General features: G+C 51.7%; 1 protein-coding gene across 2 annotated transcripts; it reads right to left on the bottom strand.

Moving 5' to 3' along the window:
* LOC115937750 (uncharacterized) lies at window positions 1–19,708 on the bottom strand. Of its 2 annotated transcripts, XM_081812657.1 has the most exons (9): window positions 19,633–19,708; window positions 18,677–18,800; window positions 15,744–15,870; window positions 13,708–13,867; window positions 10,452–10,561; window positions 5,744–5,947; window positions 4,809–4,900; window positions 2,233–2,362; window positions 1–182 (listed from the first exon to the last, which is right to left on the bottom strand). In XM_081812657.1, the coding sequence occupies exons 1-9, from the start codon at window positions 19,638–19,640 to the stop codon at window positions 178–180; spliced, it is 960 nt and encodes a 319-aa protein (XP_081668783.1). In that variant the 5' UTR covers window positions 19,641–19,708; the 3' UTR covers window positions 1–177. The 2 variants fall into 2 exon arrangements, 1 of the variants encoding a protein (XP_081668783.1); XR_014143105.1 differs by lacking the exon at window positions 1–182 and having other exon boundaries at window positions 2,274–2,362; window positions 3,871–4,900.
* Window positions 19,709–23,579: the final 3,871 nt, after the last annotated feature.

The raw sequence follows: 23,579 nt of genomic DNA, 5'->3' as shown, positions 1-23,579 counted from the left end.
TTGCACAAACATACACACACAATTTATTTTCCCCTGTCAGTAGATCCATCCTGACTGTCCCGTATGTAAGTCCCAGGATCTTTGGTCCTTTCTCCGCGGAGAGAGGTGCCTCTGTGGAAGCTGAACCCGGAGCTCCTGGGAGAGGTCCTGCCGCGGGTGCGGGGGAGGGGCACCACTTTACGCTGCAGAATTAGAAGGGGCGTTCAGAGCAGTTTACTGCCACAAAAAAGGGGTAGAGCCCAAGGGCTCTTGCAGAAGTCAGCACAAACCACACCTGCTCTCCATTCACCTGACCTCACCTCGAATACTCCTGGAGGCCTACTAGGCACTGGGCCTGGGGCAGAGAACACACACGGGGTCTTGAAGGAGGAGGCCCCTGCTCCCCGACTCATCCCTGGAGGAAGGTCTGGGACTCAAGCTCATCCCGGGATGGCTGGGTTTATTTCCCATGTGCCAACCCTCTGAGCCTGCAAGCTCGGTGAGGTCATAAAACATCTCCTCTAATTTCTGGGTTCCTGGCATGGGGCCCAGCGCTTGGCATGCGCGGGATGTCTTAGGAAAGAACGGAGTGTGTGGTCTGGAGGGGGGGCGGCTGGGAGCAGAGTGGCCAGAGCAGAGAAGGTGCTGGGGCAGGTGGCTTTATGAACGTTAAAGAATGTGCCTCCTATCTGCTACCCACACCTGATGCAGACCCATCCTCTTCTTCTATAGGAGCCCTTAAGCCTGGTCACCTCTCCTTAATCCTATGTAAGTGTAAAAATTCACATGGAAGTCATGGCAAATGCTCTCAATCAGGATAAAGGGCTGGGAGGGGAGGGGGGTGCATGGGAGAGGAAGGTCTCCAAGTTTCTGAAGCAGCAAGACCTATTCCCCATCTCTCAATGCCAGAGCCCTTGGGCTGAGGCTTTGCTATTGAAGAGAGCAGGAGTGCTCCCCCGTTCCCAGATGTAGTGTGTTCTGGACTCCCTGCTCCACAGTGATGGTGAAACCTTGGAGGTCCCCACGTCAATGCACATCCGCAGGGGACCGGTGTGCTGGGGTCACGACACCCCGCCCTGCAGAGGTTAAAACGAGCGGAGCTGTACTCATGGATGGAGAGGTCTCTAAGACACATACAGAACAACACCCTGACGGTGATATGCACACATTTGTGCCGTTAGCGGGAGATGGATAAGCCGCAGATGGGCGAGTTTGCCTCTTGTCTGGACAGTGTGGGTGGCTGGCCCATGATGCCATACCGGGTCTGAAAATGTTGAAAACCGCCAGACTGGTTGGTAAGCAGCCACTGCCCAAGGGGCCCCCAACTGCCAAGACCCCACCATCAGTCTAGCAGGAGGCCCAGCAACCCTGTGCCAAGGTCATGGCCAGCCAGTGTCCCCAAGAGTTCCCGTTGTTTTTAATTTTTAATATCACCCCATTCGTGGATGTATAGAAAGACACCCGGAAGGAAGGACATGCATGAAGATGCTGACAGTCACAACCTCCAGGGCCAAGGGTTTGATGGGGGTCGGGAGAGGGCGAAGGGAGTGGTCGTGTGTTATGTTTCCTACAAACAGTCATGTTTAAGTATTTCACGATGAAATGGTATTCATGAATTTTTTCTTCAGAGAAAAAGGTACTCCGTAAGTTACCACCTGAGGACACAACCATCTCCTTGCTATGTTCCCCCCCTCATTCTGCGTTTCCAAACGTCCCCGCCTCTGCAAACACGGGGTCTCCTGCCCGGTGTGCCTGTGACCCCTTCTCTGCCTGATGGGTTTGTGACTGGCTTCCTGAGCCCAGCTGGAGTGCCCCTTCCTCTGTCAGTCCCTTCTAGAAGCCCACAGATAAAGAATTGCCTCCTTCCTGAGCCCATGACCTCTGTCCATGGAGGGCAGCCCCCTCCAGGACACGGCTGGCCAGCAGCCTAGTAACCCAGGGTCTGACTCCCTGACTAACGCTCGAGGCCAGGGGCTTTTGGTCTCTTCCTCCCCGAGGTGCCCGGCCCAGGGCTTGGATTTGGGATCACCAGCACCATGTTCATTTCCACACCCCTACCCCCACACCCAGCACAGAGCCGGGGTGCGCTGGCCGCGTAGGAAAGCGCACTGCGTGAAGAAATGGGGGAATGCAGTTGTGAACAGGTGAGTGGCCAGGAATCCCCCGTGGCCTTGATTTTGCTGGCCAGTGAGGACCTAGAGGGCTGCATGGGGCACGGGGAGTGGGGAGGAGCTGCCTGAGACAGGGGCTCACCCGTGTCCATCACCTGCAGGCTGAAGTGGGACAACATCAGTACCATGTTCAGGTTCTCAAACTCCTTCTCCAGGACGACCCCGTAGGTCTTCAGGCCCACCAGCTCTACCTCCAGCCTCTGCTGCTGGTTCTGAAAGGGGTACCTAGGGGTTCACGGCTGGCCAGCCCTCGGCAGGAGCACAACACGCCAGCGCGTGAGCGCGTGAGTGCGTGAGCGCGTAGGCAACAGAGTGAATAAAGAAGTACATAAATATGCATATAAGTGAATAGGAAAGTACATAAGAAAAAGAGTAAGTAAATACATATATAAGTAAATTAAAAGTAAATAAGTAAATAAGCAAGGAAATAAATAAGGAAATAAAGTACAAAACAAGTAAATGAATAAATAGGTAAGTAAATAAGTAAACTCCTAAGTCAACAATTAAACAAGGAAGGTCTTGCGGCTGCTCTTGCAAGACACATCCACAATCCTCAAACGTCCCAGATCCCCCCCGCCCCACTGCTCCCGGAAGCAGGACAGCCAGCCACAGACAGAGCCCCCACCCATTAAAATCTTTCTACCCCCCCACCTCGGGCCCATTCTGCCTCACTGTAGCTCATTCTATAGGCTGGGGAAGCACGATTCCCGGAATCAATGCCTGGCCGGGCCCTGCAGCCAGGTAGGGGCGCCCAGATGCACAGCGGGGCTGGACTTCTGAGCTGGCTGTTTTCAGGCTCCCAGCCACATGGCCCCACGGCAGAAATCAGGCCTGGGCCAGGGAAGACGTGGCCAGCCTCAGGGTGAGGTGCGTGCGCAGGGGGTGGGCTCCCACCCATGGAGAAAGTGTATCTATATGCCAGGGCCTCGGCAGCAGGCGGCACAGTCGTCTCCCCCTAAAGATGTGGACTGGGATCTCGGTGAGCCCCCCCGCTCCCGAGGTCGTGGACAGTAATGGGCAGGCCCCCACCCCCCATGGCACACACCCTTCCTGCCGCCCAGGCTGCTGGGTCACGTTGTGGTGGCTTTGGATAGCTAGGTGTTTTCTTTCCTGTTGTTATTTGTGGGGTTTTTTTTGTTGTTGTTGTTTAATATTCACTGTTCTTCAGGATTCTTTAACAAGTTGCAGGAAAGGGGATGAGCTACACTCAAAGGAACTGGGAATTGCAGTGGAACTTAGGGGAGCATGGAAGTCTGAGGTGAAGAGCTTGCTGGAGGGAGCAGGGGGGCGGGGACAGCCCCCAGAGGGCGATGCTGTGACGGTGACACCATCAGGTGCCAGGTACCCCTCCAGGAACTCCAGGTGGAGTCGGGGAGTTCGTGGCTCACGACCACCAGAGGGGGCAGACCCACCATGACCCCCCCACCATGACCAGGGACATTCTCTTGGCACACAGCTGCTGAGGGCAGAGCCCGGTTGGATCCCCCAGAGCCTGTGGGTGGCACTTGCAGGCGTCCCTCCCGAGGGGAGCCTGAGGATGAGCAGAGGTGGACAGAATGTTCAGCGCGGGGTCATTTATAATAGAATACCTGGGTGCGACCCAAGTGCCCAGCGACTGGGAAACGGGGACTCAATTAGGGTTCTTCCGTCCAACGAAACATTATACAGTCACGAGAGGCAATTCGTAAAAGAACATCGAAGGAGACATGCAAACGCTTACCGTGTAATAAAATGGAAACCGTAGGAGTCAGAACTGTGGTTTTTCATCCCAATCTTTTCTGTCAGTCTGTCTGTCTCTCCACCTCCCTCCCTCTCTCTCCCTCCACAGAGGGAGACATACTTATTTAGACATAGAGATCCATGATAACATATAGACAGTATAGACGTATTTATCTACATGAATAGACAGATTTAGCTGCGCATAGAAAGCCCAGACACTGTTGCGCTGAAATGCTAAGGATGCTTGTCTAACGATTGGATTTAAATTTTCTTCACACTTCCGAAATTTCAAAATTTTCTTCCATGAATATGTTAATTTTATAATCAGAATAAAATAACACATTTCAAAACTGTGACTTTCGGCATGGTTTCACCTCATTTTCTTTTCTTCGCTTTCATTAAAATAGATGCCACCCATGGATGCCTAAATTTATGCATACTTGTCCACGGAAAGGCATCTGCCGGCTGCCTCCCAGCCCCCCTTCTCGGGGTGTGTGGTCCAGACCACGGATCCCGTAACGGGACACACGCAGGGACACTCATCATACCCCCAGCTCTAGTCGGGAGGGGCTGGGGACAAACTGGGGACCACCAAGAGGGGAATGGGGACAACGGCCCCAGTGAGAAGTAATGGGCCAAACGCCACATGGCAATGTGGTGAACACGGAGCACTGAGTGGAATAAGCATGCAGCACGAGAAGGCTCGTGGCACAATTTCTGGGCATCAAAACCAGACAGAACACTGCATTTTACAAGGACACATAACATGCATGCTCGTGCCTGGATGGTGTGGAGGCGAGTGACACTGGGGTTTGTGATGCAGTGTTTTGAGCAGACCGTGTGGTCTTCATCCCTGCCTTGCTGACACCTCAGGGCCCTGAGCTGAGCAGGGGGCCACGGAGCCAGGATGTGGGTGCTTCCCTCCCCGGGGCACCTCACCTGGAACTCTACCAGCTGCCTCTGCAGGGCCTCCTGCTCCACTCGGGCTCTTTCTAGAGTCTTCCTCAGCTCTCTGAGCTCAAATTCCTTGACTGGGAGGAAAGGTACGAGAAGGCCATCTTTTTCTGTTCTTTTCCATCAAACACCTCCCCTTCTCTTTGAACTGCCCCCCCCGCCCCGCCAGGCAACAGCCGAGGCCCCCACTCTGGGCAGGTCATCCCCCAAATCCTTTCTAAGAGAGTTCTTTCTTTCTCTGATAATATGAAAGACGTCTCTGTCCATTGGGGGGGAAATGTGCAGACACAGAAAGGAATAAAGAAACGCATAACCCCCTCCTCTTGCCTGCTAGAGATAACCACCGTTAACATTTGCGTGGATTTACCTATGTGTAATTTCACATACTTGACTGTGGGGAAGTTGTGAAGAACACAGGTCGTGGAACCCAATGGCCTGGGGTTAAATTTCAGCTCAGCCATGGACCAGCTCTGCAACCATGGGCAAGTTACATAACCTCTCTGTGCCGTGCTTTCCTTATTTTATTTCAATGTTTATCTTTTTAGTAATCTCTATACCCAACGTGGGGCTCGAACTCATGACCCCGAGATCAAGAGACACATGCTCTTCCGACTGAGCCAGCCAAGCACCCCGCACTTTCCTTTTTTTAAAAGGAAGAGATACTATTACCAACCTCGCAGTACTTTTATGGGAATTAAAAGAGGTAATTTGTCTAAAGTTCTTAGACCTGTGCCTGGCTCAGTGGATGTTCTTGGTTATTTCCCATGTGATTATTATTTTTATTTACTGTTATTCTCCTAGATGGCATTTTTTTTTGGTTCCACTTAATATCATAACTTCTTATTGGACGTTATTCTGACTAGGATCATAAAACCTTAGGTTACAAAGCTACCGGGAAAGTGCTGAACTTGACTACTTACTTTTCAGAAGTTTAAAGATAAACTCTTGCAAGAAACACAAGTCGAATGAAGCAAAATGCTTCTCTGGAATCAGGCCTCCTAGCGCAAGTGGATCGGGCCACTCAGTTTCCTCCTCTGAGTCTTCTTTGTGCAAATTTTGACCTTCCTCTTTCTCCAGAGGTTCCAGATGCTTTAAGCACTCAGTGGAATCTTTTTCGAATTTCCCTAAAAAGCAAAGAAATCCCACGGGGAAGGTCAGCCCCATGAGCAAAAATGAGCAGCATCTCTGGACCTGGCCCTGTGTCCAGATGCAAGCAAGGCAGTCCCTGCTCCGTGTCCCCGGGAAGAAGACAAATAAGCAGAATGCAGGGGGCCCTGGGCCAGATGGGTGGCAGCAAGGGGGCCTCCTGGGGGAGGAGTCCTTGGCTGAGCTCTAAGTCATGGTACCACACAATTTGCCCATTGAAAGTGCTGAATTCAGTGGTTTGTAGTATATTCAGAGTTGTGCAGTGATCACCACAGTCAAGTTTGGAACATATTTATCACCCCAAAAAGAAACTTGGTGCCTTTAGCCACCTCTCACACTTCTCCACCTGCTCTCCCCTCCCCCAGCCCCAGGCAACTGCTAATCTGCTTCCTGTCTCTATAGATTTTCTTATTCTGGACCTTTCATACACCTGGGACCAGACACTATGTGGTCCTCTGTGACTGGTTGTTCAATTTACCATGTTTCCAAGGTTCACCCATACTGTGCCTTGCATCAGTCCTTCACTCCTTTGCAGGGCAGAATACTATTCCATCAGTCCTTCACTCCTTTGCAGGGCAGAATACTATTCCATGGCACAGGCCCACATTTTGTGTGTCATTCATCTGGTGATGGACGTTTGGGCTCTTTCCACTTTGGGGCCATCATGAATAACGCATGTCATGCACGTTCACCATGTCGTGTGAACGTACGTTTTTAGTTGGCTGGGTATCCACACTCAGGGGCGGTGTCTGCAGGGTCATATGGTGACTTGAGATTTAACCTGCTGAGGAACCACGAGGCTGTTTTCCCCTCCAGCAGCGAATCAGGGCTATAGTTCTCCCACATCCTCACCAGTCTTGCCTTTCTGAGGGTCTCGGGAAGGATGAACAGGAGGGAGACTGGCGTGTGGATTAGGGAGGGCCCTCTGGGGACAAGGTAGTGGAAGGGGGGAGGGGGAGATGCACAGGCACCGCAGGGCAGGGGCCACGGGAGGCAGGCGCTGCTGACACACTCTGGCCAAGGTCCCCGTAGCGCTAGGGGCACCCAGGGTGTCCTGGCATGGAGAGGCTGCCCCAAGATCGCCTCCTCCAACCCTTACATCAGCCCGATGAGGTCCTCGGTCACTGTTCCCATTCTGCACTTGCAGAAACAAGGGCCACGGGTAGAGGTTTGTCCAGGGTGTGGAAGGGAGTAAGGGGCAGACAGAGCAGGGATTCATGCTCAGGCCCTTCGCGGCGATGGCACTGCTCCCCGAAGATGTCATCGGGGCAGAGAAGCCTGGGGGATGCTCCACGCAAAGCTGACATCAAATGTTAAAAAGCTGTGCCTGCCTATGGGGACAGAAGACGACTCAGTGCTTGCCCAGGAGCGGGAGTGGCTGCTAATGGGCCTGAGGCTTCTTTTGGGGGCGATGAAAACGTGGTAACCTTAATTGTAGTCATGGTTGAAAGTATCCAAATATTCTAAGAACTGCTTTCAGTGGGTGAACTTGAGGGTACGTGAACTCTGTCTTCACAAGGACAGAGTTCTGGGGCCTCGCCCCCTTGAGTGGAAGCAGAGACTGGGGTCAGGACAGCTCAAGTTCTTTTAGGGGGGGAACAACGAGGACAGGTGATCCTGGGGCTCACTCTGCCTCGGGCTGGTGGGGGGGCCAGGGCAACAAAGCCAGGTGAGGCCTGGGCCCCCAGGGGAAGTGGGGCTGACCCCCTTCCCCCCGCAGGACCAAACCTCAGAGGCTCGGAGACGGCGCCGTCCCAGCAAAATTGCAGCCGTACAAGCAGAAACGGAAAAGCTCTCAAGAGCCCGGCCATTAAGGTAAAATCTGTAGGCGGTTTAAAGGGAAGACGGAGTGAGGTTTGCCCATGCCTGTTTCCTTTTCAATAACCGCAGAGGCCCTCAGAGAGTCACACCGATTGCAGCCGCACGCAGCGACAACTTCATGGTCCCCCAGCACACGATTGTATAGATTTTGAAATGAGCCTTAACCCGCTTCAGCGGGTATTTTACACAGTGCAACTCCAGGCATCCGAGCGTACAGGTTACGCTCAGCCGCAGGTAATGAGATGCATTTTCATCTTCGTTGCCATTACTCACCTTAAACAAGACATTACTGAAAACGGTTTATTTGCTTTTAAACCGCAGCCTTACCGTGGGCCTGCGGTACCTCTGTGCATGCCTTCATCAGTGTTTACTACCTACTCGGGGTCAGAGGGGAGTCCTGACCCACACCCGCCTTCCTGCCGGGAGCGCAGACCAGTGCGTGTGCACATGTATGTCACGGGGTGGTGGTGACAATAATGGGATGATCCTCGTACAGCCAAAGGTATGTGTGGGGCCTCAGGAGTCCCAAGGAAGCCCCCCACCCAAGTCCGGGATCAGGGAAGCTGTCGGAGGAGGTAGCATCTCGGCCGTGCCAGGCTCACACAAGGCACCGATGTCGGTCCTCAGAAGAGCCCTGAGGGGTGGGCAATCTCATCCTTCCTTCACAGATGAGGCAGTGGAAGCACAGAGAGGTTAAGTAACTGGCCCCAGGCCACACAGCAAGCATGGTGCCGAGTAGGGGCTTAGGTCCCATCTAGTGGAATGGTGGAAAAAAGAAACAATGTCACCCCCTACTGCTGCACTTGATGTAGCTGCTCTCATTCTTGGGGGATCTTTGCCAGCCCCAGAGCACGCCTGTGATGCTAGGTGGTGTAATCATCACGGGGCCTCCCTGTGCTGTGGGATTCATTTCACTTGAATGCAAGACATCTTAACGCGACGCTATTGTATTAATCTGCACACTTCAGTTTCCTTGGGGCAGAGCTCTGTGTTATTCTGTCTGCGTCCCTAGCATGTGGCTCAGTGCCTGGGAAGGAGTAAGTGCTCAAGGGTTATATGTTGAACATGTTCATTCATGCATGCACGCATTCACTCCACAAACATGCATGCAGAGCCTGCTAGGCGTGCCGGGCATGGTTCTAGGCCCAGGAGGTACTGCAGTGAATGAAAGGGAAATATCCTGAAACACGAGAGGCTTAAATCCTGGAGAGAGACGGCAAACAACATAGAGGGCAAAGAGGCTGCTAGAAGATGGCAGGTTGGAGAGCAAGAAGGCAGGGGAGGGCGGGAGGGGTAGGGGGTGCGCAGCTGTGCACACTGCAAGCTGTCTTTCAGGAGGTGACACCTGAGCAAGACCTGGGCGAAGGAGCGAAGGGAGGGAGCGAGCCCGTGGTGACTTGGACACAGAGGCTGCAGGCAGGGAGAATGTGAAATCCAGGCCCCGAGGTTAGTGAAGAGGCAAATCACACAGCAAAGGAAACCATCAATAAAACAAAAGACAACCTACCGAATGGGAGAAGATATTTGCCAATGACCTATCCAGTAAGGGGTTAATACCCCAAATATGTAAAGACCTTATACAGCTCAACACCAGAAAAACAAAAAACCCAATTAAAAAATGGGCAGAGGACCTGAACAGACATTTTTCCAAAGAAGACCTACAGATGGCCAACTGACACATGAAAAGATGCTCAGCATCACTCAGCATCAGGGAAATACAATCCAAACTACAAGGAGATACCACCTCACACCTGTCAGAATGGCTAAAATCAGCAACACGAGAAACAACAGGTGTTGGCGAGGATGTGGAGAAAAAGAGACCCTCGTGAGCTGTGGGTGTGAACAAAAACTGGTGCAGCCACTCTGGAAAACAGCATGGAGGTTCCTCAAAAAATTAAAAATAGAGCTACCCTGTGATACAGTAATTCCACTACTGGGTGTTTATCCCAAGGAAAATGAAAACACTCCTTCAAAAGGACCTAGGCATCCCTATGTTTATCACAGCATTATTTACAATAGCCGAGACACGGAAGCTGCCTGAGCCCATCCATAGAAGAGTGACCAAGGAAGGTGTGGTATATACATTAACTGCAGCACTTATGACAACATGGATGGGACTAGAGGGTGGCGTGCTAAGCGAAATGAGTCAGAGAAAGACAGATACCATACGATTTCGCTCATATGTGGAATCTAAACAAAAAAAAGACCCAATGAATAAACAAACAAAAAGCAGAATGAGACCTATAAATACAGAGAACACACTGCTGGTTGCCGGGGGCGGGGGTGGGGGGGGCGCGGGGATGGGGGATGGGGCGAAGGGGAGGCGGAGGCACGGGCTTCCAGGCATGGAATGAGGAAGACATTTGGAATAAAAGGCACAGCCCAGGGCGCAGACTCAATGACACCGTACCAGCGTTGTGCGGTGAAAGGTGAAACAACGTTGAAACTAGTTGAATCACTAGGTTGCACGCCAGAAACTAATGTCACATCGTGTGTCAACTACACTCAAAAAAAAAAAAAAATCAATAAAACAAATGAAGAGGCTACTCCGTAGGCTATTCCGTGAAGACCCACCCCCTCCCGCGTGCACGCCTGATATTAAGAGCATTTGGTTAGATCCGGTCTTAACATTCAAACGGAAAAGCAGGGTGGGCGGGTTACCTGTGAGGTTCTGCAGGTGCTGCTTTCCCAGCAGGTGCTCCTTCTTGTTATGCAAGGAGCTGAAGAACTGTCTGCAGGCCCTACAGTACCAGGTCGTTGCCTTCATCCCCCTGTGGACAGAAACGTTTCGGAGGCGGGCGGACGCGCGCGGCGTTCCCACCATCTCTGAACATACACTTGGCTCAGAGGGGCTTCCGCACGGCTCTCCGGCCGGGCTGCGTCCTGCTCGTCCTGCTCGTCCCTTCTCCCCCGGGGAAACCACTTGCCGGCTTGAGGCCTCTCCAAGCACAGCTGAGAATTTCAAATCATCCCAAGACCTCTGTCACCGAGTGGGAAATGCGAGGAATGGGGCCAAGAAGGAAGAGCGGGGAGTTCTGGTAACTGGCGGGATTGTTTGAGAAAGCGCAGAACCAACTCTGGGTTCTGCTTACTTGCAAAGAGTTTACTTTGAAATCCTAAACCAGAATGAGCTCTATGATTGAATAACAAAAATGTGTCCTTTTATCAAAATATCTATGCACGAGCCCATAGGTGCTTGCATGTATCCACGGGCTATTTCTGGAGGATGCCCTAGAAGCTGGGTATAGTGGATGTCTTGGGATGCAGAGGTGGGCTAGCGCCTGTGAGCAGGACCCACCTCTTCCCAGAAGCCTCTGTGTGCTGTTTGCATTTGTTTTTACCATGCACGTATATTATTATTATTATTTTTAAAGATTTATTTTTTCACTTTGGGGGGGCAGAGGGGGAGAAAGAGAGAGTCCTAAGCAGACTTCTTGCTGAGGGTGGAGCCGGACATGGGGCTCAATCTCATGACCCTGAGATCACAACCTGAGCTGAAACCAAGAGTCGGATGCTCAGTGGGCTGCACCACCCAGGTGCCCCGCACATATATTATTTTTAAATGAAAAACCTAATTAATTAAGAAACATATATAACTATATGCATTTGCTTACGTTTATTAGTTCGGGGATGTAAGAATTCCCTAAGCTTTTGGAAGAGATGCTTCCTGACAAAGACTTATACGTTTTCCTGACCCCGGGCCAGCCAGACGCTGATGAGACTCAGGACGTTCTGCAGCTCACTGATTCTTAGGACTTCTGTCCCTTATCAGAGAGGAGCTCCTTCAGCCTGGAGATGTGTCCTCGACCTGAAAGAGGTCGAGTGATTTCTTGCATACCCTCTTGCCTACCTCCTGCTAAAGTGGAAGGACCCTGCTAGGAGAGCGCAGTGAGGGAGGAGAGCCCTGGGAGCTCCAGAGAGGGAGAGATGGGGGAGGGCTGCTGGAGAGCCCCGAGTCAGGAGGGAACTTGAAGGGAAAGGGGTCTGTGGTGCAGCACATCCGAAAAAGGGCCTGCCCCCGCGGGGGGCTGGTGCCGAGACATCAGAGTAAATGTCCAAACTCAGCTCACATGCACCTCAACACAAAGTTCTGCACTCTCACGTTTGCTTATAGAAATATATCCTTATCATACAATCCATCATGACAATGCAGGATGACCCTGGGAACAATTATGGAAGGGACCCCACCCTCATTCAGATGATCCCTACCACCAACCCTCTTGCAACCTGAAGCCAAGATTCGGAAGGGCTGTTAAGCGAAAACAAATCGCAAGGTGCCCAAGAAAAGGTGTCGAAGAAAGAACTAGCCAGGAGCCATTTATCTTGTAATCTATCATGCTGTATATCTAGTCACACGGCCCTCAATAGAAGTGTGAGGTCTTCATCTATTAGAATCAATTCATGTTTTCAACTTCCAATTAAACCAGAGGTCACTGAGCACTCCGTTCACAGTCGCGCTCTGAGCTGCGTGTCGTGAGGACAGCAGGAGCTTGTCTGAGGTCACAGGGTGGGTGAGGAAGAAAGGGGAGGCTCTGGATCAGCAGCTGGCAGCCCTCCAGGGCAGGTGGGCACATGGAAGGCAGAGGAGACTGGACAGGGAGATGGACGCCAGGTCATGGACAGCCTGACATGTAGGCAGTGGGGCGGGCGCAGGCTCCGGGGAGGGGTCCCTGCGTCGGTGAGAGAGCACTGGGCTGCACAGGGCAGAGGAGGGGCGAGGGGCTTCTGCCTCCGCAGCCCTGCCTGGGCCCCAGGGGGCTGACCTTTCAGGCAGACGACAGATTTAGGAAGTCCTTGGCACTGTAAGTCCTCAAATCATTTTATCATCATGATAGAAGGTGGTGTACTTAAAACAACTTTTAAAGTTATTATGAATGCATGCTTAAAGTAATAAAAAAAAAAGGGGGGAGGTGTAAAGTAAAAGTGTGCCCCATCCCATTTTACTCCCCCTGGGTGAGAGTTTCTTGTGTGGCCTTCCAGAAAATTTCAGCGTAAGCACATCTGGCTGCCCCTTAAAATTCATTTTCAGTGATTCCTTGTTTGTTAGTGAAATAGATATTTCTTTGTCAGTTAAAGCTCAAAGGGAAAACACCTACCAATTACATCGCAGCTCGTACCGTCCGGCGACTCCAGGCACGGCTGCCCTGTCCTAGTCCCCATGTGCCCACTGTCCGCTCCCTGCAGCCCGAGCGGCCCTCCGTGCCCCAAACGCCCTACGCGGCCTCCCTTCCCTGGGTCTCTGCCCATCCTGTCTCCTCTGCGTAGAGCTCAGCTTCACGTCCATCTGCACCCAGCATGCCCAGCATGCCTTCTGGGAATTTCCCACGTATTCTCAGGACTCCTCATTAGGGGGAGTCAGAATCGCCTGCCATGTGAGTAACACCCTCAAACAGCACCGGCCTGTCTCCATCATAGCCGATTCCTGGAATGATCTCCTGTAGCTTCTGTCATCAGTCACCACACCTGGTGATGTAAAGGAGCAGAACTCATTCTCCCAGAGTCCTGGAGACCAGAAGTCCAAAATCAGCCTGGCGGGGCCAGAATGAAGATGTTGGCAGGGCCATGCTCCCTCTGGAGGCTCTAGGGGAGAACCTGTTTCTGGCCCCTTCCAGCCTCTTCCGGTGGCTAATGACATTCCTCGGCACGTGGCCACATCACCTTGACCTCGGCTGCTGTGGTCACGCAGCCTTTCCTTCCGTCTCCCTCCTGTAAGACCACCTGTGGCTATCTGATGCCCTTATTTCAATTTCATCACATCCCCAAAGATCCGCCCCATTGTCCGTAAGGTAACATTCATGGGTCACAGGTACTGGGACCTAGGTATCTTTGGGGATGAACATTTTTCAGTCTCCCATGCCCGATGAGGTGATGTTTCAAAACCACTACCCGCCCCCTACCCCTGAAAACAAATACTTACATCAAGTGCTGAGAACGGAAGGCCCTCCCTGTCCAATCTGTTTCCTGGTGTGCCTGGTCCTGCTGGAAGACAGGTGGCATCAGAAAGCATCTGAAGGAGGAGTGGTCACCTTGAGGGTCGGAAGTGCTTCCCGAAGCTAAGAAGTGACCCCAGGCTCCTGCTGGAGGACCAGGGCTTGGCTTCAGCGGCTCAGGTCCCACTGAGGTCTGAACGGCCCTAAAACCCATGAGGCTACCCCTGACTTCCATGTATAAGCATCTGACCAGCTATGGAACGATGAGCCAGAAACCAGGAAAAAACGAAAAGAGTGCATTCTTCTGATTAGCATGGCCGATTCTAGGTGATGTTAAAAAAAAATTGTTTATTGTAATTAATAGATTTTTATATGGTAAGCTTTAAACAATTACCATGTTTTCCATCAGGCAGTAACACAACTTGTTTGTTTAAAAACCACGCTCTATTGGAATGGCCTTTCTCTGTAGCACACTAGCTTTCTGTGTGGGGACAGTCTCCAAACAACCACAACGGTTAGCAGGCCGAGGGGCTCCCACGAGCCTGAAGGATTAAGTAAGACGAGGTGTTCCCTGCTAAGTCTGACAAGCGGCGTCCTTAGGGAGGAAAACACCAGCAGGGAAGACAGCTGCTCTCAGTGGACCCTTGGTCAAGGGTCTCAGGGCACAGTTTTCTTAGCTCTGACGTTCATAGCGAGGACCGGAGGCCCCACTATGCTCAGGGATTGTCTGCTAATAGTTACATGCTAGATCAGTGGTTTTCAGGTTGATGGTTTTTTAATCGGCAGGTGCTTGATTAAAAATAAATGTGAGATGGAAACCCCGTACGTACAAGGCGCCAGAGTGGAGAGGCCCGCGGACCAACTTGGTCTTCTGCTTGTTTTTATAAATAAAGTTTTATTGGCACACAATATACACCATCTGTAGCTGCTTTCCTGCTTCAACCAGAGCTGAGTGGTTGTGACAGAGACCACGTGGCCCACAAAAGGTAAACTATTTATGGTCTAACCCTTTGCAGCAGTTTGCTGATCCCCGCTCTGGATGAAGCTGGGGTGCGGTGCCTTTGCTGCAGAGCGAAAAGAGGGGGGTAGCCAGAGTGAAAGCTTGCCGAACTCTTGCCACGTGCCAGGCACCAAGCTCCCTACAATTTAACCCCTCTGCTCTGCGCCAAGCTCGGCCCAGAGGGACTGATTACAGCCGATTTTCATGCGAGGACACCGAAGCACAGACTGCTTCAGTGGCTCGTGCTGAGTCACAGAGCCAGCATGTGGCAGAGCCGGGATTTAAACCCAGGCACTTGGACTCCTGAGCCCACGCCCTGACCACTGAGGCGAGAGCTCAGGTGGGAGTGAGAAGTGGCAGCGTGGGGGCCCGATGGGCTCTGCGTGGAAGCCCTGGGGACGGTGGTCAGCCCCAGGCACGGAGAGCACAGGGCACAGCACTCCGCATGGACGGTGGTGGACCCCGAACCACTGATGAGGAGCCCACCTCCCTGGACCTGAGCTCCCGGGCCCCTGCTGCTGAGGACTCTCAACACTGCCCCATGGGCATGTGCCCCTAGGAGGGGGCTGGTGATGCCTTCCAATGAGGAGGAAGAGACGATGAATGGGAGGTGCCCTCCATGGTGAAGGCATGGTGAGTAGACACTCAATAAATGCAGCTCTCTTCTCTTCCTTCGGCTGGGACCCCCAGAGCTGGACCCCAAGACAAGGATTTGGTGCGAGTGGTGTTTTGGGTGGTGAGGCCAGGAAGCATTGGTGGGGGTGGGGGCCGGTGAGTGGAGGACAGGAAGAAAGCCAGTGCAGGGTGTCTTGCTGGGCAGGGGCCACCACAATCCATCTATTAGATAAAGGGCTCATATCCAAAGGATAAGAGGATGCGGCTTTTAAACTGGAGGTGACTGGTGCGAACACTGGGTGGGGTTAGGGCTAGCCCCAAGGGCTTTCTAAACACGCTTCATGCTGAAAAAAATCCCAGAGTGGCAGGGAGAGCTAGCCCCAGCCCCCGTGGCCGGGCCCCACTCACCCAACAGTGTGCGTGCCTCGTGCGCTGCTTGCCTCTGCAAGAAGGCTCGGCACGCCTGGGAGCTCTGGTAGGCCCACAGCTCACGAATGTAGCGTTGCTTGTCCTTATCCGCCTCATAAACGTACCTCTGGAAGAAGGAGCACAGTGGTGACTCTCAGACTCTCCTGATCTGGGAGGTGGGGGGAGGGGTGGTCTTCTTGTCCAATTTGCCTTGGGTTCTCTAGGAAGGTCCCAAGATGCTACTACCCAGCTTCTGCTTGCACACCCCTGGGATGGGGACCTCACTACCCACCAGCAAGTTCATTCCTTGTTTAAATGATGCTGACCCTACAGAAGGTTTTCTTCCAATCGACAGGAATCTGCCCCTCCCCCCACCCTGAGGCTTTCACCGTTCTGTCACGTGTGATCTGGTGATTGCAGAGGAGGGTAGCACTATTAGGTCCCTCTCAAGGGACATGCCACTTCTATTCAATCATCACTCATACAAAATCAGTGCTTTACCCTGTGCAGCGTGCTGGGCTGGGTACTGTTGATAAAGACACAAATCAGAGCCAGCCCCAAGCTACTCCCTCGGCTACTGTTTTCCCTCCATCAGAAACACCCATCTCAGGGTGCCTGGGTGGCTCAGTGGTTAAGTGTCTGCCTTCAGCTCAGGTCATGATCTCAGGGTCCTGGGATCGAGCCCTGCGTCGGGCTCCCTGCTCGGCGGGAAGCCTGCTTCTCCCTCTCCACTCCCCCTGCTTGTGTTCCCTCTCTGGCTGTCTCTCTCTGTCAAATAAATATATAAAATCTTAGAAGAAAAGAAAAGAAAAGAAACACCCATCTCGCCTTTCCTCCTCTGGATAAATCCTACTTATCCTACAAGATCCATCATAGAACATTTATTTACCTCCTCAAGAATCTTTTTCTGATACCCTCAGGCTGGGCTGTGCCCTCAGACCTCCTGGAGCATGCTAGTCCCTGGTACAGACCTTTGTCCCAGGCAATCCTCACCCTAGATTGTATGCGTCCCCTTCAGGGGTCCTGACCCCCTTGACTCTGAGCCTCTGAGGGTGGGGACTTTGACTCATCTCCAGCCACACCAGGCAGGTGTAACCCAGGGACAACAGGGGGACAGCATGGGTGGTGTGGGCGGGGGAAGTTTGTCCCAAGAACACTTGTCGGGTAATGAATATCCACAGTGGTTATTTACTTGAGGCACTTGGTAATTTGAAATAAATAATCATGTTATTAAGTTAAAACTATTTTAAAGCATTGATATGCTGGGTTGGTCCTCCTAAAGTGTGGAGCAGGCCATCAGATGACCTCTTTCCTCAGGCTCCTGGACCCTCTTTCCACCTGTCAGGGGGCACACAGCCTCAGCCCCATTCTTACAGGGACCTGAGTCCCATCAAGGGGACAGCTGATGATGGTGTAAGGCAGGGTTTTTAAAACTAAGCTTTGGAGGAGCTCCAACCATGGCAGCTGGGGCAGGGAGAGGGTGGAGGATTTCTGAGATCATGAAAATAGCTCAGTGATACCCTAAACCTTGGATCAGAGACTCTGCCTCTGGATGTCCCACCAGAGATGTGCTAGGCTTTGCCAGCACCCTGCTTATTTGCACAGCAAATTGTAATTTTGTCTCAGCTGCTCAGACTGGAGTGTTAGGGGGTTAAGTCACTGTAACAGGTGGGGACCTGCCCTAACCATCCTCACCCAAGTGTAACCACAGTAGCTTTGCTTTAATTGGTTTGACATGTTAACATGTGTGTGATGGGGACACTTCCTCCCCACTTCTGATGTTTCCATTGGCTTAAACCTCCTGCCTCTCCTGTACTGGCAGAAGGAGTGGCTTCTCTGAGTCATAAGCCAGGGCCAGAATCAGAGATGCTCAGTGGAGTCCCGACTTCTCTCCCCTCCTCTGAGACCAGCTGTCTAGCTCTTGGCCACAGTCAGGGGCCTGCCCTGTCCAGGACAGCCAGGGGTTGTCCAGTGCCTGGGCACTGGATCTACTTCCCAAGTGGTTGTAAAGCTGGGTTGTAAGACGAGGGTTGATATGGACACCCCCCCCAACCCCAAATAAGGACTTCTCCCTAATAGTTAATTTGAACCACGGGTTTTCTGTGGCCAACACAAGTTGAAAGTGCAGAGGTTTAAAGACGTTCATCTCAGGGTCATTGCATTTGACCCAAAGAAATGACACTCTGAAGGCAAGAGGCTGTTCTGGGAAAAATATGGGCTTTGGGGTCAGACCTACTTAGAGGGGGTTTGGGAAGGCTTCTCGTAGGAGGTGACGTTGGAGCAGGCATGGCTTGACCAGTGTGGCTGACAAGTATAGAAGGGGGATGGCAGAAGTTGACAGGGGACACATTTGCCCTACTAAAGGGGCTTTGGCTGTACCCCACAAGTTGGTGTTTCCTCCCCTGTGACCCCAAGAACATACTGCGGGGAAGATTACAGGTGCTCTGTAGAAAGGGGGTTCCATGTAGAATTAGTTTGAGAACTGTCTCACCCTAGAGCTGAGACTCGGAGACTTTCATGCCCCCAAAGTACTTTCCTCCGTCTCTCCCTCCATGCCTCCCTCCACGAGAGCATGGGCCTCAAGTGAAATACTTTTTAAGTAAACAGAATCCTATTAAATGCTCCCAAAACCTTCTGCAGAGGGAAAAACCTATTTCACAGGACTCACTACAGAATTTCCCAAACTTATTTGACAACTTACCTGTTTCGTGGGTTAGTCATTCTGCTTAACCCAGTTTGCTAAATGGTGAGTGCCAAAAGCAAGGGAGAACTGGCAATTGCTTTTAAGGGGTGGGGTGAGAGGCACCTCATACCTGCTTTCCAGAAGGTTCCCTGTGGCTCCTGTGTCAATAGATGGGCTGGGGGGGGGAACAGCCCCAGATGGAGGCTGTTGGGGGCCACTTTCTCCTCATTCTATGCAGAAAAGGACTTACTTGCTTTTTCTCTTGAGACAGCTGAGCCCACTGAGCCGCCAACATCTTCGTGATTTCCGTAAATGGCAGATCTGGGTGCCTGGCCCTCAGCTGGCTCCTCTGCTCGTTTAGGAAGATCCTGTACCTGTGCCGGGAATGGAACAAACAGCAGCTCTGAGCAACTGCAGGGGGGCGGGGAGGGGCAGCGGGCCCGGGGGAGCGATTTCCACTTCCTGTTTTTTTTTTAATAAAAATAAGTAATCATTGGTTTGCCCATAGTTCCAATCTAACCAGTGAATGGAGGTTAATTCAAGAGGGGGAAATACTCAAATGGCTGATTTATCCAGAGACTCATGAAAGACAAAGGAGCCAGAAGAGGCTCCCCAAGGTAGAGGCACGAGGCATGCCAAGAGGGGGTGGCAAGTGTGAGCCTCAGTTTCCCCCTCTGTGGAATGGATGTACATAATGCCACCTGTCCACAGGGTTATAGGAGATGGAGAAGAAGGCCTTCATCCTGAGAAACATGGGGATAAAGGGAAAAGAGCAGAAGCTTCTAGAACAGCAGGGTGACCTGCAGAGCAGTGGGGAGTGACTGTCATGGGATCTGTTTTCTGCAGCCCAAGATGCCAGGGGACAAGGGACAAGGTTTCAGGGCACTGGGAGGGGCGTCTTGAGCCTTGATGGAGGTTAACTAGCTCACCCCAGAGCACCCACATCTGCAAGCCTGGAAGGGAAACCAGACCTACTTGGCCCCAAAGCCACCCCCTTCTGGTCTGTGACCCACATGCAGCTCTTCTGTCCTCTCCTTTGAGCATCAGAACCTTATTACAGCTTAAAGAACTAACAACCCGCACCCCCTCCCTATGGTGTGTGGCCCCCCATTGGAAAACAGATCAAGGCTGAGATGGGGTCACGGCCAGGCCCTGCACACATGGCCACTGTATTAGCACACCGTCAGGTAGTCTGCCCCGTCTTACCCTGTCATAGGAGCACAGGGAACAGAAATATCCCTCGGTGGTTTCCTTTTCCTGCCTTTGGGCCAGCCCCCTTTCCTTTTCTGAAAGAGAAATAGCAGAGAAAAAAACCTCAAGACTGTCAGTCATGATTTACCATATTCCCATCACAGTTTACATCAATAATAACAGGACACTAAAGTGTCCTCTCTGTCCATGTGGCCTCTCACAACCTAGCAACTCTGCAGAGTAGAGATGATCCCCTGAACACGAGAGGACTGAGGCATGGAGATTCGATCACTGCCCCAGTCCCCAGCAGGTGCGGGAGTCGGGATATTCCTTCTCATCCAAGCTGCAGAATGCTCATTGGGCATGATCAACAAAACAACGCAAGGTTTAGGTAACTAGTTGCACAGGGGGAAGGGACCAAACCTTGGCACTGGGGCAGGGGATGGGCAAGAGACAGAAGGTTAACACATGAGCTTGACTGGAGCCCAGCCCGGTTCACATCTCAGTTCTGCCACTTACCTGCTGTGTGGCCTTGGGCAAATTAGGAACATCCCCATGCCTCAGTTTCCCCACTTGTAAAATGGAGATCATGATAGTCCTTACCTGTGGGCTGTGGTAAGGACTAAATGTGCTAATATTCGCATAGTTCTTAAAACAGGGCCAGGCACCCAGGAAGTACTCAGTCAGTGCAGGCTGCTATGATTGAACTCTCTCCCACTGAAGCCAGTCTTGGGAGAGAGACCCAAGCTGCAGACTTACTCTTCCATTCATTGTGTGTGTTGGATCCATCGACACTGCCTAATCCTAACCCTTGCTATCATCAGGGCTCTGTGCCTGCTCGGAGTCTAGATGGCTGAATAGGACACAGGCCTTGCCCTCAAGCAGCTCACAGCCCAGTGGTGGAGGCTGACTTGTATAGAAATAATTGCAACAATTCATTACAAGGGGTAGAGGTTACAGAATGACAACCTGGATGTCCTTGCACTCAGGGCTCAGATTCCAAGTTTTCTAAATCAAACATATGCATGTGCCCAGAATAGTAGAGAGAACTCAGAATGGGTCCTTGTAAACCTCTGTTTCAACTGTTCCAGCTTTTCTGTTCAAAGCTTCACCCCAGACATGCCCATTTCGGTCTTCCCAGGGCCAGGGGATACAAAGCTGGCCTGTGGCTCAGCAGGCTGCCTGGGCAGATGTGCTGGGGACTGAATGACAGAGAAGGTCAGGACAGCGGTTGGCATCAGGGGGCTTAAGGAGCAGGAGGGCAGAGCTCAGGCCAGGAAGAGGCAAAGAGCCAGGATAGCAAACATGTGTGGTAATGAGATAGTGCCGCAGAGTACCTAGCAAGGTGCCAGGCATGCAGTAGGTGCACCATAATGACACTCTCCCTCGCTCCCTTCCAACGCACAGACTACGCTGATCCCTGGAGTCTGCAAGTGAAGAACAATTCTTTCAGGACCCTGGTCAGCGCCCAGGGCCTGAGGTCTGTGCTGATTTCCTGTGAGGGACACACCCCCGTAACAGTGGAGCTCACCAAGGGCTTCCCAACATGCGCGGTCCTGAATGTGAGTCTCACATCCCCCCAGTGAAAGTAAATATTATCATCGTCCCATGCCGCGGGAAGACACTCAGAAAGGTGGTGTGATTGGCCACTGAGTAGCCGTGCCAAGCCGAGAGCCGGGAGCACGCCCTGGCTTCTGTTAGAGCCGTGCCTCCTGAGGGAGACCCCACAGCTGCCTGGGGTCAAGTGGCACGTGGGGTCAAGTGGCCAGCTCACCTCTGCCCTGCCTCCCCGCCAGAGCTGCCCCCTTCTCTCTGCTCAGCTCCTCTGCTGTAGCACAGAGGGGAAGTTGTTTGTTTCCAATTAGAGGAAACATTTCCATGTATTTTATTGTACTTCTCTATCTCCTCATATTATACATCAAAAATCAAAATAAGTGTGCTTTTTTATAATTTTACTGCTGTCCTTGGCCCTTTGTTTCAGCTTCTTTATTACAAGAAAATCTTTCCTGAGTATTTTCTTAGTTTGCCCACAAACTATGGTCATGGAGATGGGGGCACTTGGGATAAGCCACTCTGAAGCCTTTTGTTCTTCCACCATTTCTCACACAGGATTTGCACTTAATTGACTCTGCCCTAAATAGATCTGGCCATTAGCACATGGTGTTACTGTGTGGAGAACATTCCCATCCACTTGAGGACACCCATTAAAAAGGAGAAGGCAGCGCAGAACATGGTGAGCAAGACAAGAGTGAAGAAAACAGTGTGGTTGGCAGTGAACAAGAAAGCCCACTTTCAGCAGAACAGAGGGTCGATTTTGCCATTTTGATTGTCAAAATCCAAGGGGGGGAAATCCCTTCCGAGAGGATTCTTGACCAGCACAGACTTTTCATATTCAAATTGCAACAGACGGTGAATTTTGGATATTTGGTTCAATAGACAGAATTTTCTTTTACAGAAAAAAGCTCCTTTGGGAGTCAGCAGGGTGGAACAGAAGGTACTAGGGGCTGGAGTAACAGACACACACACCCCCTCCCCGCCCCCCAGCTCTGATGCACCATGGGTCTGAGAGCTGCGCTTACCCCTGCAGCTCCTACTCCAACACAGAAGGCAGCACTGGGGCCATGAACGAGTGTTTGTTAAGGGCTAGCACAGGACCGGGCACCTAGTGGGGACTCTGCACATGTGTCTTCTCCTTGCCAGAGAGGGAAGACCTCAAGGACATGCTCATGAACAGGATTCTACAAGGAGACTGAGCAAGCCTCAAAGAGAAAAATAGTTTAATTTATGCAACTTTTCATGTCTTTCTTTTGGGAACCAGGCCAAATCTCTGATGATGCTTACTTACAAGCATGTTTAGGAAAAGACTCTTGGCCACTGTGTGTTTTATAGTCAACTCCCCAGCAAAGTTTGGGTCCTGGCTATTTGCACGAGGGAAGTAGGGGCTTAGTTAAAGGGCATGCAGGCCATCCCTCCCTACCCCACCGCTGCATCTGAACAGTGAGGACATTTATTACAAGATGGTGCCTGCATCACACGGTTCTAGATATCATGAGAAAGGTTAAACTGTTAAAACCTGGGTCCCTGCCTTTAGATATCACAGTCCTCTTAAATCAGAATTCTAGTACATTTATTTCTGGAATAAACCAACACTACAAAAGAAGTGCTTCCTTTTTTTTTTTTTTTTAATGGAAGGCTATTAGGCACCAGTGGCACTCCCTAGCCTAATCTCTCATCTCAACCTTAACCAGCTTTGCAGACTAGATGCCTCAGGGAGAATTGATGATTCTGTGTGGCAATGGAGGGTGGTGGTCAGAGCATGGATTCAGGAGTAAGATGGTCCAGATGCGAGTCCCAGTGTCTCCACAGACTGGCTGTGGAACCTCGAGCACATTACCTAACAGCACATGGAGATGCCAGGTCTTCCCTCGCTGGCTGTAAAGGTTATATAGGCTAGGAAGGGTGCCAGGGCCCGGGAAGCCCGTGGGGTGACTGTTACTGTGATTGAGGTCAGCTCTCTTGTGTTCTAATCCTGCTCCACTGCCTTCTGCACCTGTTGCCTCCAGAAAGTCCTTAGACCTTTCTGAGCGCACCTCCACCCAGAAAGTGGGGCTGGCTTGTTGTGACGGTCACACGAGGAAGATATACACAAGAAAGTGCCACCATGATTGGGATTTAGCTTTGGCTTAAGGGGAGCCAAGCCTGAGTTAAGCTCCTCACACATCTCTCTGTGGCTGTGGCAGACACAGCCAGTCATCTCCGCAGTATCCATTCTACCCTTCTTTATTAGGAATTGAACCCTGATTTTTAGCTGGGCACATGGCCACCTGGAATAAATATGTTTCTCAGTCTTCCTTACAGCCAGGTGGGGCCGTGTGACTAAGTTCTGGCCAATAAGGGCATACTAAAGTATGGTATGCAACTTCTGGAACATCTTCATAAAAGGAAGGCCTCTTTTTCACCTC

This window comes from Leptonychotes weddellii, chromosome 2 (genome assembly GCF_054177405.1).
Source record: "Leptonychotes weddellii isolate Sample4059 chromosome 2, ASM5417740v2, whole genome shotgun sequence".
In the NCBI taxonomy this organism is placed as follows: domain Eukaryota; kingdom Metazoa; phylum Chordata; class Mammalia; order Carnivora; family Phocidae; genus Leptonychotes; species Leptonychotes weddellii.
The sequence above is the reverse complement of the archived record's forward strand: the minus strand, read 5'-3'. Positions and strand labels throughout refer to the sequence as shown.